Source organism: Corythoichthys intestinalis, chromosome 19 (genome assembly GCF_030265065.1).
Source record: "Corythoichthys intestinalis isolate RoL2023-P3 chromosome 19, ASM3026506v1, whole genome shotgun sequence".
Taxonomy (NCBI): domain Eukaryota; kingdom Metazoa; phylum Chordata; class Actinopteri; order Syngnathiformes; family Syngnathidae; genus Corythoichthys; species Corythoichthys intestinalis.
Genome location: NC_080413.1, coordinates 2247484 through 2261093, shown reverse-complemented (window position 1 = coordinate 2261093; position 13610 = coordinate 2247484). Strand labels below are relative to the sequence as shown.

The 13610-nt window shown below is 43.0% G+C and overlaps 1 protein-coding gene across 1 annotated transcript in view; it reads left to right on the top strand.

Moving 5' to 3' along the window:
- nbas (NBAS subunit of NRZ tethering complex) overlaps positions 1-13610 on the top strand; it is a 173348-nt gene that overhangs the window by 141692 nt on the left and 18046 nt on the right. The window contains exons 48-49 of the mRNA XM_057822401.1: positions 4677-4816; positions 11805-11952. Of these exons, the coding sequence (XP_057678384.1) occupies positions 4677-4816; positions 11805-11952 (288 nt within the window). The remainder of the gene's footprint in view (positions 1-4676; positions 4817-11804; positions 11953-13610) is intronic.

The following is a 13610-nucleotide window of genomic DNA, read 5'->3' as shown; positions in this document are numbered from 1 at the left end:
CGTTGGGCATTTTATGGCAGGTGCGAGTTATACTCAGGTGCAACTTATAGTCCAAAAAATACGGTATTTTCCCTCACAAGAAGCCTCAACAAGTGAAACGCGCCAAAGACAGACTGCTGGCCGCTCTCTTAAGCAGGCAAGCCGCTCCTGTCGCTACAGCGGTAGGTGAACCTTCGGGCGTACCGCTAGTCACAGAAGAAGCTAATTCATCTCTACTGTCAGTTCATCAGGCAGTAAGTGTGTCTGTTCAGTATTCACCTAATATGAGTGATGCTGCCGCTCAAACTGATCCAGAAACGTCCGATGCAGCGATACAGTGGACAGCTGATGCGTGCCGAGCACTTAATATGGACCACCCTTATGTAGCTAAACGTGAGTTGGATGTACAAGATTTGGAGAACACTGGATCCAGATGACGAATTTAATGAGGACAGCCACAACACAATTCCAATCCTGACTATTACATGTGTGCATTCATTGTTTTATTACCTTCAGCGAGAATTTATAATGTCAATAGTCGTGGAAATAAAAATGCACGAATGACAAGGTGTGTTCAAACTTTTGGCCTCTACTATATGTAAAGCACACGACAGCTATGGATGCTAACAATCTACATAATTGTATTGGAATAAGTTTGATAACACAAAAGCTCACCTTGAAGATCTGCTAACAAAAACCTGAGTTTTCGACAGCATACACTCTCTCGCTCCGTTGTCATTGAGACGCACTTGCCGCGAGTACACCGCCAGTTTTGCCCAACTCTTGTCTCATCAAGTTTTTCCTGCTTTGGTCTTGCGATCTTGTTCAAATTGGAACGGCAGAAGCAGCGACGTGTTGGGGTAGCTAACGAGTGACACGCTGGACTAAGACGTCAACAAGAATGGAGACCTATCAGTTAAAATAATTTTACAAATTGTATTAAAACAAAAACATTAAGAGGGGTTTTAATATCAAATTATTATAACTCATACTAACATTTAGCTTTTAAGAATTACATTTAAGATCGAGGATCCCTTTAAAGGGTTCACAAAAAATCAATCAGGATGCTGCAGCTAATCCAGAACGCTCACATCTAGCGCCCTCAATGGCAGCTAATGAATTAATGAGAAAGTGACCTGAAAATGCCTTAAAATGAACAGGAAGTGGGCCAAAACCTATAGGAAGTGACACACGTAGAGCACAGTATCCCCGATCAATTTTATCCAGAAATTACTTTATCTAGTTTTGCTAAAAAAAAAAAAAAATGTTTCGCATGAAAGATTTTGAATGCGTTTGAAGCGCTAATCCCGGGCAGGGAAATGGATAGCGAGGTCCATTTATCAAGGAGTTTATTAGTAAAAAGTGCTCCCCTTTCTTGAAGTGTCCGATCATTTATCTTTACTTAGCGCTGAAGGGGGAAAATGTGGCGCGCTTCATTCATTGCTAATGGTGTTACGCCGGACCACACGCTGCTTTAATGGATAATTAACGCCTCCTCAGTCTGGCCCCGCTCTTTTAATACCACTCATTTAGCGTAGGAGAGCTTTGTCTCCGTTTGGGGAAAATGGAAAAATGGATCACGCGTGACCGTCGGCGTGTGTCGTTTACGAGTCCGTGTCGAGGACAGATTTACGCGGGAAGACCTAAAAAGCCATTGGAAATGGATGCCCCTATTTTGAACCCTACCATGTTGGTAGGGGCGATGAAAGGTCTTTTCATGCTTCTGCCGTCAATTTAAAGGAGTTTATCAGTAGTAGACATCCAATCTGTTTGAAGTGGGAGGGTTGGCGAACGTTCATTTGCTTCCAACCCTCTCACTTCAGACGAATTGGACATCTAATAGTGATGAGTTATTTCAATTGACAGCAGAAGCATGAAAAGACCTTTCATCGCCCCTACCAACATGGCCGCCCTGAAGCCACGTTCCCATCAAAGTCAATGCCTGGGCATTAAAATGTCACATCTATCTTATTTCTCAACCGAAGATTATTTTATCAATGTCAAAGAATCTGGTAGTTACCTGGTGTATGCCATTGACGACAATAGACGTCCAATCCATATGAAGCGAATGAATCATTCGCTGCCAACCTACCACTTCAAACGGATTGGACATCTACTAGTGATAAACTCATTTCAATTGACGGCAGACGCATGGAAAGGCCTTTCATCGCCCCTACCAACATGGCCGCCCTGAGGCCACGGTCCCATCAAAGTCAATGCTTTGGCATTAAAATGATGTCATGAATGAATCTTACCTTTTGGCCAGACTGCTGGAATCCCGCGCAACATCAACAACCTGGCCAAAAGGCCAAACTCTATGCGTTCACCTTAGTCTTAACCCCTTGTACTGACTCCATTTTGAAAGCTGCAAAATGACTTCGAGGCACAAGTGGACAATTTATTCAGGTCGACAAGCGAAACAGAAACGTACTCAGGCAAGGGGGCAGACTCGTTCCAAGGTCACCATATTACAAGTCAACAAAAGGTTCCCGAGGAAAAATGACAATGCTTAGTTAAACAATGTCTTTTGAAGGCTCTATGAATAGTGTGTTCTGGATTATATTCTATCGCAGTTTGGGCTGTTTAGTTCGTGCGTCACAGTTGCTGAGTCACCGTTACTGGGGCAACCACAGTGGGAGATTTTGCCTGCCTCAGCGTCAAGGGGGCTCTTGGAGTCTTATCAGTCGTGTTATCAGTTGGATATCGGGCGTTCTTCGGTGTTCCTTTGTGTTGGGACTGGACGTCTCGCCATTTGTTCTGGACTGTCCGGAAGAACCCCCACTTCAAATGGATTGGACTTCCTGACGGTGATAGACGTCCAATCCATTTGAAGTAGGAGAGTTCATATGATGCCACACTCCCGCTTCAAATAAATTGTATGTCTACTAGTGATAAACTAATTGAAATACACATCAGAGGGATGATTGGACGTTTATCATCATCTTGGAAAACGCCTTTTTTTCCAGTGATGTGTGTAGCTGGCAGCCATCTTGGGTAGGGCACATTGGTTCATTTGCACCGTCTGCTCCAAATGGATTGATCGTCTACTAGTGATAAACTCATTGAAATTCACATCAGAAGGATGAATCTATGTCTATCATCATCTTTGGAAGGGCTTGTTTTTTTGCGGGGAAGTGTGTAGCTGACTGCCATCTTGGGTGGGGCATATTGGTTAATTTGCCCCTGCCGCTTAAATTGAATTGGATGTCTGCTCGTAATAAGCTAATTGAAATTCACATCAGAAGGATGTTTGGACGTCTGTCATCATCTTGGAGAGCGGCATTTTCTTACAGCGATGTGTTTTGCTGGCAGCCATCTTGGGTAGGGTGCATTGGTTCATTTGCACCTTCTGCTTCAAATGGATTGGTCATCTACTCGTGATAAACTCATTGAAATCCACATCAGAAGGATGAATGGATGTCTGTCATCATCTTGGGAAGTGCTTGTTTTTTTTACGGAGAAGTGTGTAGCTGGCGGCCATCTTGGGTAGGGCACATTGATTCATTTGCCCCTCCCGCGTCAAATGGATTAGATGTTTACTTGTGATAAACTCATTGAAAATCACACAAGGAGGGTGAATGGATGTCTATCATCATCTTGGAAAGCCCTTTTTTTTGACAGTGAAGTATGTAGCTGGCGACCATCTTGGGTTGGACATATTGGTTCAATTGCCCCTCCCGCGTCAAAAGGATTAGATGTTTACTAGTGATAAACTCATTGAAAATCGCACGAGGAGGATGAATGGATGTCTATCATCATCTTGGAAAGAGTCCTTTTTTTGACAGTAAAGTGTGTAGCTGCCAGCCATCTTTGGTAGGGAACATTAATTCATTTGCCCCTGCCGCTTCAGATGGATTGGATTTTTACTAGTGATAATTAATTGAAATTCACATCAGAAAGATGGCTGGATGTCTTATCACCATCATGGGAAGCACTCGTTTTTTTACACCGTAGTGTGCAGCTGGCGGCCATCTTGGGTAGGGTACATTTGCCCTTACTGCTTCAAATGGATTCCAAGCCTACTCGTGATAAACTCTTTGAAAACTACACTAGAAGGATGACTGGATGTCTATCATCATCTTGGGAAGCTCTACTTTTTTTATGGCGACATGCTTTGTTAGTGGCTATTTTGGGTAGGGCACATTGGTTCATTCACCTCCCCCGGTTAAAATCGATCAAACGGCTAGCGCCGTCAATGTCAGCCAGTGTGTTAATAGAAATTTGATCATCATTTAGTTGTCAGGTCACATAACCATTACCAGCACAGAAAGTCAATTTTAAGCATTTGGATGATTTTCAGGTCCCATCGACCGCAAGTACTTTTGAGTTGGCGCTATCATTTTGAAATCAATAGCGTTGCTTTGTGGGGTTTTCTTGGATGATTGTGATGGAAGAGCCAAGGCAATAGTGCGCTAAACACAATGGTGGTGACTCATAGGCTTTTTTTTCTGGTTGTGTTTTGGTCCCTTGCTCTACCTCAGCATTATGTTTTCATAGGAACAATGAAGGATGTTTCTTTATACAAACCAAGGAAAAAGACTTTTTCAACATTTGATCAAATAAATACAGTAACTACCTTGACTTTTAAGTTTTGGAAGAAAAGTTAGTGTTATTTTCCTGTAAGAATGGTGGTTTCCCTTTTGGTGGACGTCCACATCTTGGACAACTTTGCTTGACCTTATGTCCTTCCCCGCCAGGTGCAAATGGAGGACGTGGAGGACGAGGAGAAGCGCTACCGCCTCTTCCTGGATCTCTTGGAGGCGGCGCGGCAGTGGGACGACTTCCAAACCCTGGTGTTGCTCCTGCAAGCGTGGCCGCCCATGACGCAACAAGAGTCGTAAGTGTTCAGAATTCAGAGATTTTATTGGTTATTGAAACCGGCTCTCACAAGATGACAACATATGCAACGAAATTCCTTTTGATGAGTGAGGATCGGGCCGCTGCAGACTTTGCTCCGCGCTGCCACTTTTCTCTCCAGAAATTACAGAGCAAGCTACACGTAAACACACATATATTATAAAACATAGCAGGGCTATGACACGACGCACAGGTCACGTACAGGGATTTTTTTTGTACAAAAAAAAAGGAAACCTACCAGTCATGGCTGGAGGGGGGGGGGTTGATAGCAAGAAAAGGCAGGGGCGGATTGGAGAGGGGGGAGGTTGTGTATGAGTGCACAAGTGTATCAGTATTTGTACGTGTCCGTAGATAAAATAAGAGTCGCAGAGCCCTGCGACCAGCCTCGGGGACAAAAGATAGGAACATCTGCGAGCTCAATCTTGGTCTCATCTGACCAAAGCACACGGTCCCAGTTGAAGCCTGGGACAAATATGAGTTCAAATGAGATCAAGATTGAGCTTTTTGGCAACAAACACTCTAAGTGGGTCTGGCGTGCCACGAAAGATGCGCATGCTGAAAAGCACCTCATACCCACTGTGAAGTATGGGCGTGGGTCAGTGATGCTGTGGGGCTGTTTCGCTTCCAAAGGCCCTGGGAACCTTGTAAGGGTGCATGGCACCATGAATGCTTTGAAATACCAGGACATTTTAAATCAAAATCTTTTGCCCTCTGCCCGAAAGCTGAAGATGGGTCGTCACTGGGTCTTTCAGCAAGACAATGACCCTAAACATGTGGCCAAATCTACACAGAAATGGTTCACCAGACACAAAATCAAGCTTGTGAAACATTATAGGAGAAGATTAGGTGCTGTTTTGTTGGCAAAAGGGGGTTGTACAAATTATTAACACCAGGGGTGCTAATAATTGTGACACACATAATTTGATGTCAAATAATTATTTCTTTATGTGGGATTTTTTCCTCCCACTGAATAAATGCACTTGTATTGAAGGTTGGATTTTTTTCTTTTTTTCCATTAAGGTCCCATATTATTTGAATTAAAAAAAAATATTAGAAGCTAAAAAACACTTAACCAGGGGTGCCAATAATTATGCAGGGCACTGTAAGGGTGTTCGGGAAAGGAACGGAAAATTACAATCAAATTAAGCCGAATAAGTAATTTAACATGCCCAAATACTGTTGGTCATCAGTCAAATTCGCGCTCCTCATGGCATAGGTGAGATCTCAGATCCCTTAAGTCATTGCCATTAGTCGCGGTCTGCCCCGACGGTTCCGTCACCTGATGCAAGATAGTATCCACTTTTCTCCATCCTTCCTCGGACCGAACCCTTAGTCCACGGAGCCAGTTTTCGGTCCGAGCCTCGACGCGATCTTCCAATGCCTTTGAATCGCACCGTTTGATCCGTGGTGAATTTGTTGATTTCCTTGAAAGCTGCAGTCTTGGTAAATGGTGTTATACTTGGAAAGCGCTTTTCCACCTTTTCAAGGTGCTCAAAGCGCTTTACACTACATCACCATCCACCTACTGGTGACGCAGCACCAATATCAATGTGGGGTTCAGTATCTTGCTCAAGCATACATAGGCGAGTTCATCAGGGTAGAGAATCGAACCCACAACCTCTGGGTTGGGGGACAACTACTCTACCACTGAGCCGCGCCATAACCAAAGTTTCTGTCTTGGAAACTTTCCGGTTAGAGCAAGGCACCTCCTAAGCCGAGCAGAAGGAACCCCACGACCGTCACGCCAAACAGCGAAATATCCTCGATATCTTCCACGGACCAGCGGCGAAGGTTCCCTCTGGGCAAAACGGCGCTCCTGGAGCACCGTGTCTTGTTGAGAAAATCTTGTCAATGGCGTACCGCAAGCAACACGTCACTTCCGCTCATTAATATTCATGATGTTAGCTACTGTTGCTAAGAGAGGACACGCCACCGTTTGTCCCCAGTAGGAAATGAATGGAAATCGTGTACGAAGGAAATGTTTACAGAGCTAAACATACCAGTTCTCTCCGAAAATTATGTCCCTGGTGCCAAGTTCACTTGCAAAGATGTGGAAGAACATAAAAATTCTCGCACACACCATATAACTGTTTGCATTACTCTAACACACTTAATATAATCAATCAGGGAATAGTATCGTTTCTCATATGTACTGTAGGGTGTTGTCACAGATTACTTGAAAAAGTAATTTAATTACTGATTACGCCTCAAAAAAGTAATCTAGTTACTTTACTGATTACTTCATTATCAAAGTAACTAAGTTACTTTAAAAGTAATCTATCAGTTACTTTTTACCCATTTTTCTCTCTTTGCCGCCTCAACATAAGAATGACAACAGAAAAATGTCATCACATGTAATTGACTTTCCAATGATTGAATTTAAAGGGGAATATCAGAATTTCGCGCTAGCTCAGCCACTCCGGAGCCCTGAAACTAACAAATATCTGACATATCTGTCTACTTGGAATTTGTTGAAATCAACTCCACCGACCAATTAAACCCCGCTAACTGTAAAATTAAGCCTAGTGTCAAAACTTCTGAATTTCGGGTTATGGTTAACAGCATATCAGTGCCAATGTAAAACAATGCAAACTGACGGCACAATAATCATCAACACACAAGTGGATTGTACAGTGCAATAAACACAAAGGTGGTGGCGGGCGCGGATGCGCGTGCAGCCGTGCACATTAACAACCCGGAAGTACTCCTCTCAACACACACGCGGTCAATTTGGCCACAAAACATGGCAGCAACTAAGCACTTTACACTCAATTGGACCTACAACACATCCATTACTAATGCATTACTGACAACACTGATTGTAGGATTGTTTGTACTACTCTAACACACCTAATATAAAATAAATAGCACACCATAGTTTAATAAAAAGCAGAATAGATACACAACGCCATCTTATCACAGAAGCCCTACGTGTGCGTCACAAACTCTCGCAATCAGTTCTCCTGGCCACTCCAAGGACAAAGAGCAGGGCGCTCTGTCCCAAAACAAGTAGCCCTTGCCCAGCCCGGATAACAAGTTAATAGCGGGCGCTTGGGACGTCAAGACCAGCGTCGGTCACTGTGGCAACCACGTCCCAGCCACGAAGGATGACGCACGAACCTAACCGGTCAAAACCGGCCACACAAGACGTCACGCACGGTCTAAAAATAGCATGCGTGGGGTACGCCATTGCGCTGATAGACCAACTAATCAGATCCATTTTTGTATGAGAGACCAGCGCAGGTGATCCACAGAGGTAAAAAAAAAAGCAGACAGACTGACTGACGAAGATAACAGCAAGCAGCAGCTGCGAGGAAAAACACATTCGCCCTCGTCGAAGACAGGAAGAAGAAACGGCTAGCCGCTCGAAGCTAGCCTCGGCGTGTCTCGGAATCGTGGCGTCGCATTAACACCGCTTCCGTAACGACGTCCCTCTCCGACCGGGCAGATCACGTTTATCCCTCTGGCTCCGATAAAAAAACAAACCTTGATGAGAATTAGCGCTGAGTTGCGCTCAATAACACAAGCTCGCGTGTTGGTTATTGATGTTCAATACGGCCCTGTGGAAGACTAAAATCTATGCGGAATGGACTTCCTGACTAGAAAATGAAGATGAAAATGAACGCCGGTTTTATTTCTCTGAGCAAAAAAATACATCAAATGAGCTTGTTAGAGATACTTAAAGTGCTCCTCCTGCTTTTCCGTTACATTTCGGCAAGGTAATGTTTGTGTGAGGATTTTTCAACGTTCACTTTGACGCATTTTCACGAGGCGCCGAAGTCCCGCGGCGGAGCTCTTCTCCACTCGTGACTCAGCTCTTAATCCTGGCTGAGATGCCGGCGCGTTGAGCTTATTTGCTCGTAGCGCCTCAGGATGCTCCCTTGGCATTTTTTAATCAACTGTCGACTCTTCAGTCGAGATCTGTGTAGCACCAGTACCAGTTTTTGGCTCCCGATACCAATTTCTGTGTGGTATCGGTTGACATCTTCTCACTTTCACCCCTGGTTATAGCAGTGTAGATGGTTCCTACAATTCAAAAGCGCCTATCGTCTGCCACTGACGGAACGAGACGTCTAATCCATTTTAATCCCCCATCGGTATTAGGGATGTGACAAAATATCGAAATGGTGAGATTTCGTGATACTTATCAAAATCTTCCACCATAATACAACCCCTAGCAAAAAGTATGCAATCACCAGTCTTGGACGAGCACTCACGCAGACATTTTATCATGTAGAACAAACTTGGATAAAAAGCTTGAAAAAAATAATGAATTAGTTCAAAAGTGCAACTCTTTAACATTCAGAAATACTAAAAGAAATGAATAAAACCATTGTGGTGGTCAGTAAATGTTACTTTTATAGAGGAAGTGCAGGGAAATATACGGAATCACTCCATTCTGAGGAAAAAATATGGAATCATGAGAAACAAACATAGAAATAACATTCAAAATACATCTGTAGTATTTAGTAGCACCTCCTCTGGCTTTTATGACGGCTTGCAGTCTCTGAGGCATGGACTTGATGAGTATTCTTCATCAATTTGGTGCCAACTCTCTTTGAATGCAGTTGCCAGATCACCCTTGCGGGGCTGTGGACCATTTTTTTCAATTTCCACCACAGGTTTTCAATAGGGTTGAGATCTGGGCTATTTGCAGGCCATGACATTGACTGGATGAGTTTTTCTCCAAGGAATGCTTTAAAAGTTTTAGCTCTGTGGCATGATGCATTGTCATCTTGGAAAATGAATTGAAGGGATAAGAGAGCTGTCTAAAATTTCAATGTAGATGTGTGCATTTATTGAAGACTTAACCATAGCCATCTCCCCAGTGTCTTTGCCTAACATGCAGCCCCATATTATCAAGAACTGAGGGAATTTTGATGTCTTCTTCAGGCGATCATCTTGTAATCATCTGTAAATCTCACTGGAACGGCACCAAACAAAAGTTCTAGCATCATCACCTTGTCAAGAGTCAAGAATCTGCATTGGACAAGGTGATGATGCTGAAACTTTTGTTTGGAAAAATGAGTTTCTAGTGTGAATTGGAATTAGTTTATCACTAGTAGACATCCAATCCATTTGAACTGGAAGGGTGGCAGCGTGCCATCCCTCTCACTTCAAACGGATTGAACGTCTATAGCTGTTCGTGTCAGTCAATGCAAGGCAATTAGGTAATTTTGGGCCATTTAAGGTCTCACTGGAACAGCACCAAACAAAGGTTCCAGCATAATCATCTTGTCCAATTCAGATTCTTGACTCTTGACAAGGTGAATCCAATCCAAGTCCAATGCAGATTTTTGACTCTTGACTAGGTGATGATGCTGGAACTTTTGTTTGGTGCTGTTCCAGTGAGACCTTAAATGGCCCAAAATTACTTAATTGCCTTGCATTGACTGCCACTGAGGGCCATACACGTTCAATCCATTTGAAGTGGGAGGGATGTTTATTCGCTGCCACCCTCCCAGTTTGAATGGATTGGACGTCTACTAGTGATAAACTAATTACAATTCACACTAGAAACTCGTTTTTCTGTTAATTAGTTGTTTGTAGAACATCCTAGAATGAGTTCCTGACCAATGTATCGATAATCGTTGTATCGCCATGTCGTCAGATCATCGTTATCGTGAGCTTTGTATCGCAAATCGTATCGTATTGTGAGGTACCAAGAGGTTCCCACTCCTATTCAGTATAGTATCGGTCCGTTTATGCTTATATTGACATTTTTTTAAAATCTTAATATCCAATGCAGATTCTTGACTCTTGACAAGGTGATGATTCTGGAACTTTTGTTTGGTGCTGTTCCAGTGAGACCTGAAATGGTCCAAAATTACCTAATTGACTGCCACTGACGGCCATAGACGTTCAATCCGTTTGAAGTGGGAAGGATGGCAGCGAATGAACGAATCTTCATTCGCTGCCACCCTCCCACTTCAAATGAATTGGACGTCTACTAGTGATTTAATAGTGATTTATTTATTTTTTTTTAATTTATCACGTTAAAATATTTAACACAATTAACGCATGCGCTGCACGACCCACTCACGCATTGTCACGTTCAATCTGTAATGGCGCCGTTTTACCTATATATAGAGCTAAAAAGCAGCGTTAAATGAGTAGAGTGAATTTTGGCAGCCTTTGGAACCTTATTTTAATTGGCTAAAGCCTTTCAATCCCTCTCCCTACGATTACAAATATCGTGGGAAGCAATGTGGGGAAGAAGGGTAGTAATTGATCTTTTTCTTAACACCCTGTTATTTCCCAACGCAGAGAAGATATATCAATTGGTACCACTACGCACAGTCATCGTTGCACTTCCCATCATGCATTTGGGCATGGCTACAGTATCATTTACTGGTAGCTCAACAAATACACTAGATGGCAATATTTAGTCACAATATACAAAGTCACATTCATCCTTTAAGAATTACAAGTCTTTCTATCCGTGGATCCCTCTCACAGAAAGAATGTTAATAATGTAAATGCCATCTTAAGGATTTATTGTCATAATAAACAAATACAGTACTTATGTACTGTATGTTGAATGTATATATTCATTTTTTCTTAATGCATTGCCAAAATGTATATGATCGGGAAAAATTATCGGGAATGATTGGAATTGAATCGGGGGCAAAAAAAAAAAAAGCAATCGGATCGGGAAATATCGGGATCGGCAGTTACTCAAACTAAAACGATCGGGATGGGATCGGGAGCAAAAAAAACACGATCGGAACAACCCTACTTAATATCCTTGGAGGTCATGTTTTTTTGAACGCCAATCGAGCGGCCCGGGCGAACACGATCGGTCGGCTTAGCGGAGGAAGAGAGCGTGTTGGAGCGTCTAAAGAGGATGAATCGAACCTGTGAAAGTTGCACCCTGGTGGTGGTCAGACGTGGGCAAAATTCAATAGGTCGTTAGGTCGAGTGCTGCGCATTATAAAACGCGCTTGATGACGACTTCCTGTTTCCAGGGCGGCGGCGGAGCAGAACCCTTGGGTTCTGCTGACTTCGGCTATGCTGACCCGCTGTCGGAGGCCTGACGTGGAGGTGGACCTGGGTCAGCAGGTGCTGAGCATGGTGCGGAGTCTGTACGGCACCAAGCACAAGCTCCCGCCGCAGGTAAACTACTAAGAATGCAGGATTTGTTTGGGTTGGCTGCTTGTTGCTCTGCTTTCATTAAGGACTACAGAAATCAGAAAATATTAACCACATTCTATATTTATTTTTAGCCCCAAATCAACAGAAAATGACTAGATATCAATAGGACGTGTCCCCCAAACTTCCCCAAATCCTTTGACGCTTATGGAGGGTGATGCCATTGACGGCCATGGACGTCCAAATTTCCCATTCATTTCTAATGGCATTTAATTATGTTTTTTCATTTTATTGATGCCAGTGTACTTAGATTCCATTGACATCGATGAACGTCCAAATTTTTTCCCATTCATTTTCAATGGCAAAAAAAATGTGTCGCCAAATCAACAGGAAATTACCAAATATCAATAGGACGTGTACCCCAAATGTCCCCGATTGCATTGACGCTTATGAAGGGTGATGCCATTGACGTCCATGGACGTCCAAACTTCCCATTCATTTCCAATGGCATTTCAGCATGTTTTTTTCAGTTTATTGATGCCAATGTACTTAGATTCCATTGACACCTGTGTAAGTTGATACCAATGACGTTCGTGGACATCCCAATTTTTTTCGTATTCATTTTCAATGGCAAAAAAACAATATCCCCAAATCAACAGGAAACGACCAGATAGCAAGAGGACGTGTACCCCAAATGTCCCCGATTGCATTGACGCTTATGGAGGGTTCTGCCATTGACGGACATGGACGTCCAATTCTCCTAATCATTTCTAATGGCGTTTACTTTGTTTAATGCCATTGACTGGCATTATTGTCCATTCTTTTGATAGACCTGAGTGGGGCTAAGATCTGTATCTCCACAGAGGAAAGACCCAGGTGTAATTTCTCCCGAAATTGCAGTTTCTAGTTTATGTTGTTAGTTTTGTGTAGCGATCGCAAATGCTACTCAGTGACAGCCAACGAACACTTTAAATTTTTTCATTAATAACAAATCCTAATTCTATAATTTATTCACACTTCCCTCTTACTAAAGTTGTTGTTTTTTTCACCACAGAAAAGGTAACAGTGGCAGTCAGATACAGTGGGGCAAATAAGTATTTAGTCAACCACTAATTGCGCAAGTTCGCTCACTTGAAATTATTCGAGAGGCCTATAATAACCTCAACCATGAGAGACAGAATGTGGAAAAAAAAAAACAAAATCAGATTGTTTGAGTTTTAAAGAATTTATTTGCAAATCATGGTGGAAAATAAGTATTTGGTCAATACCAAAAGTTTATCTTAATTCTTTGTTATGTACCCTTTGTTGGGAATAACCAAACGCCAAACGTTTTCTGTAACTCTTCACAAGCTTTTCACACACTGTTGATGGTATTTTGGCCCATTCCTCCATGCAGATCTCCTCTAGAGCAGTGATGTTTTGGGGCTGTCGTTGGGCAACATGGACTTTCAACTCCCTCCACAGATTTTCTATGGGGTTGAGATCTGGAGACTGGCTAGGGCACTGCAGGACCTTGAAATGCTTCTCACGAAGCCACTCCTTTGTTGCCATGGCTGTGTGTTTGGGATCATTGTCATGCTGAAAGACCCAGCCACGTCTCATCTTCAATGCCCTTGCTGACGGAAGGAGATTTTCACTCAAAATCTCTCGATACATGGCCCCATTCATTCTTCCGTTTGCAC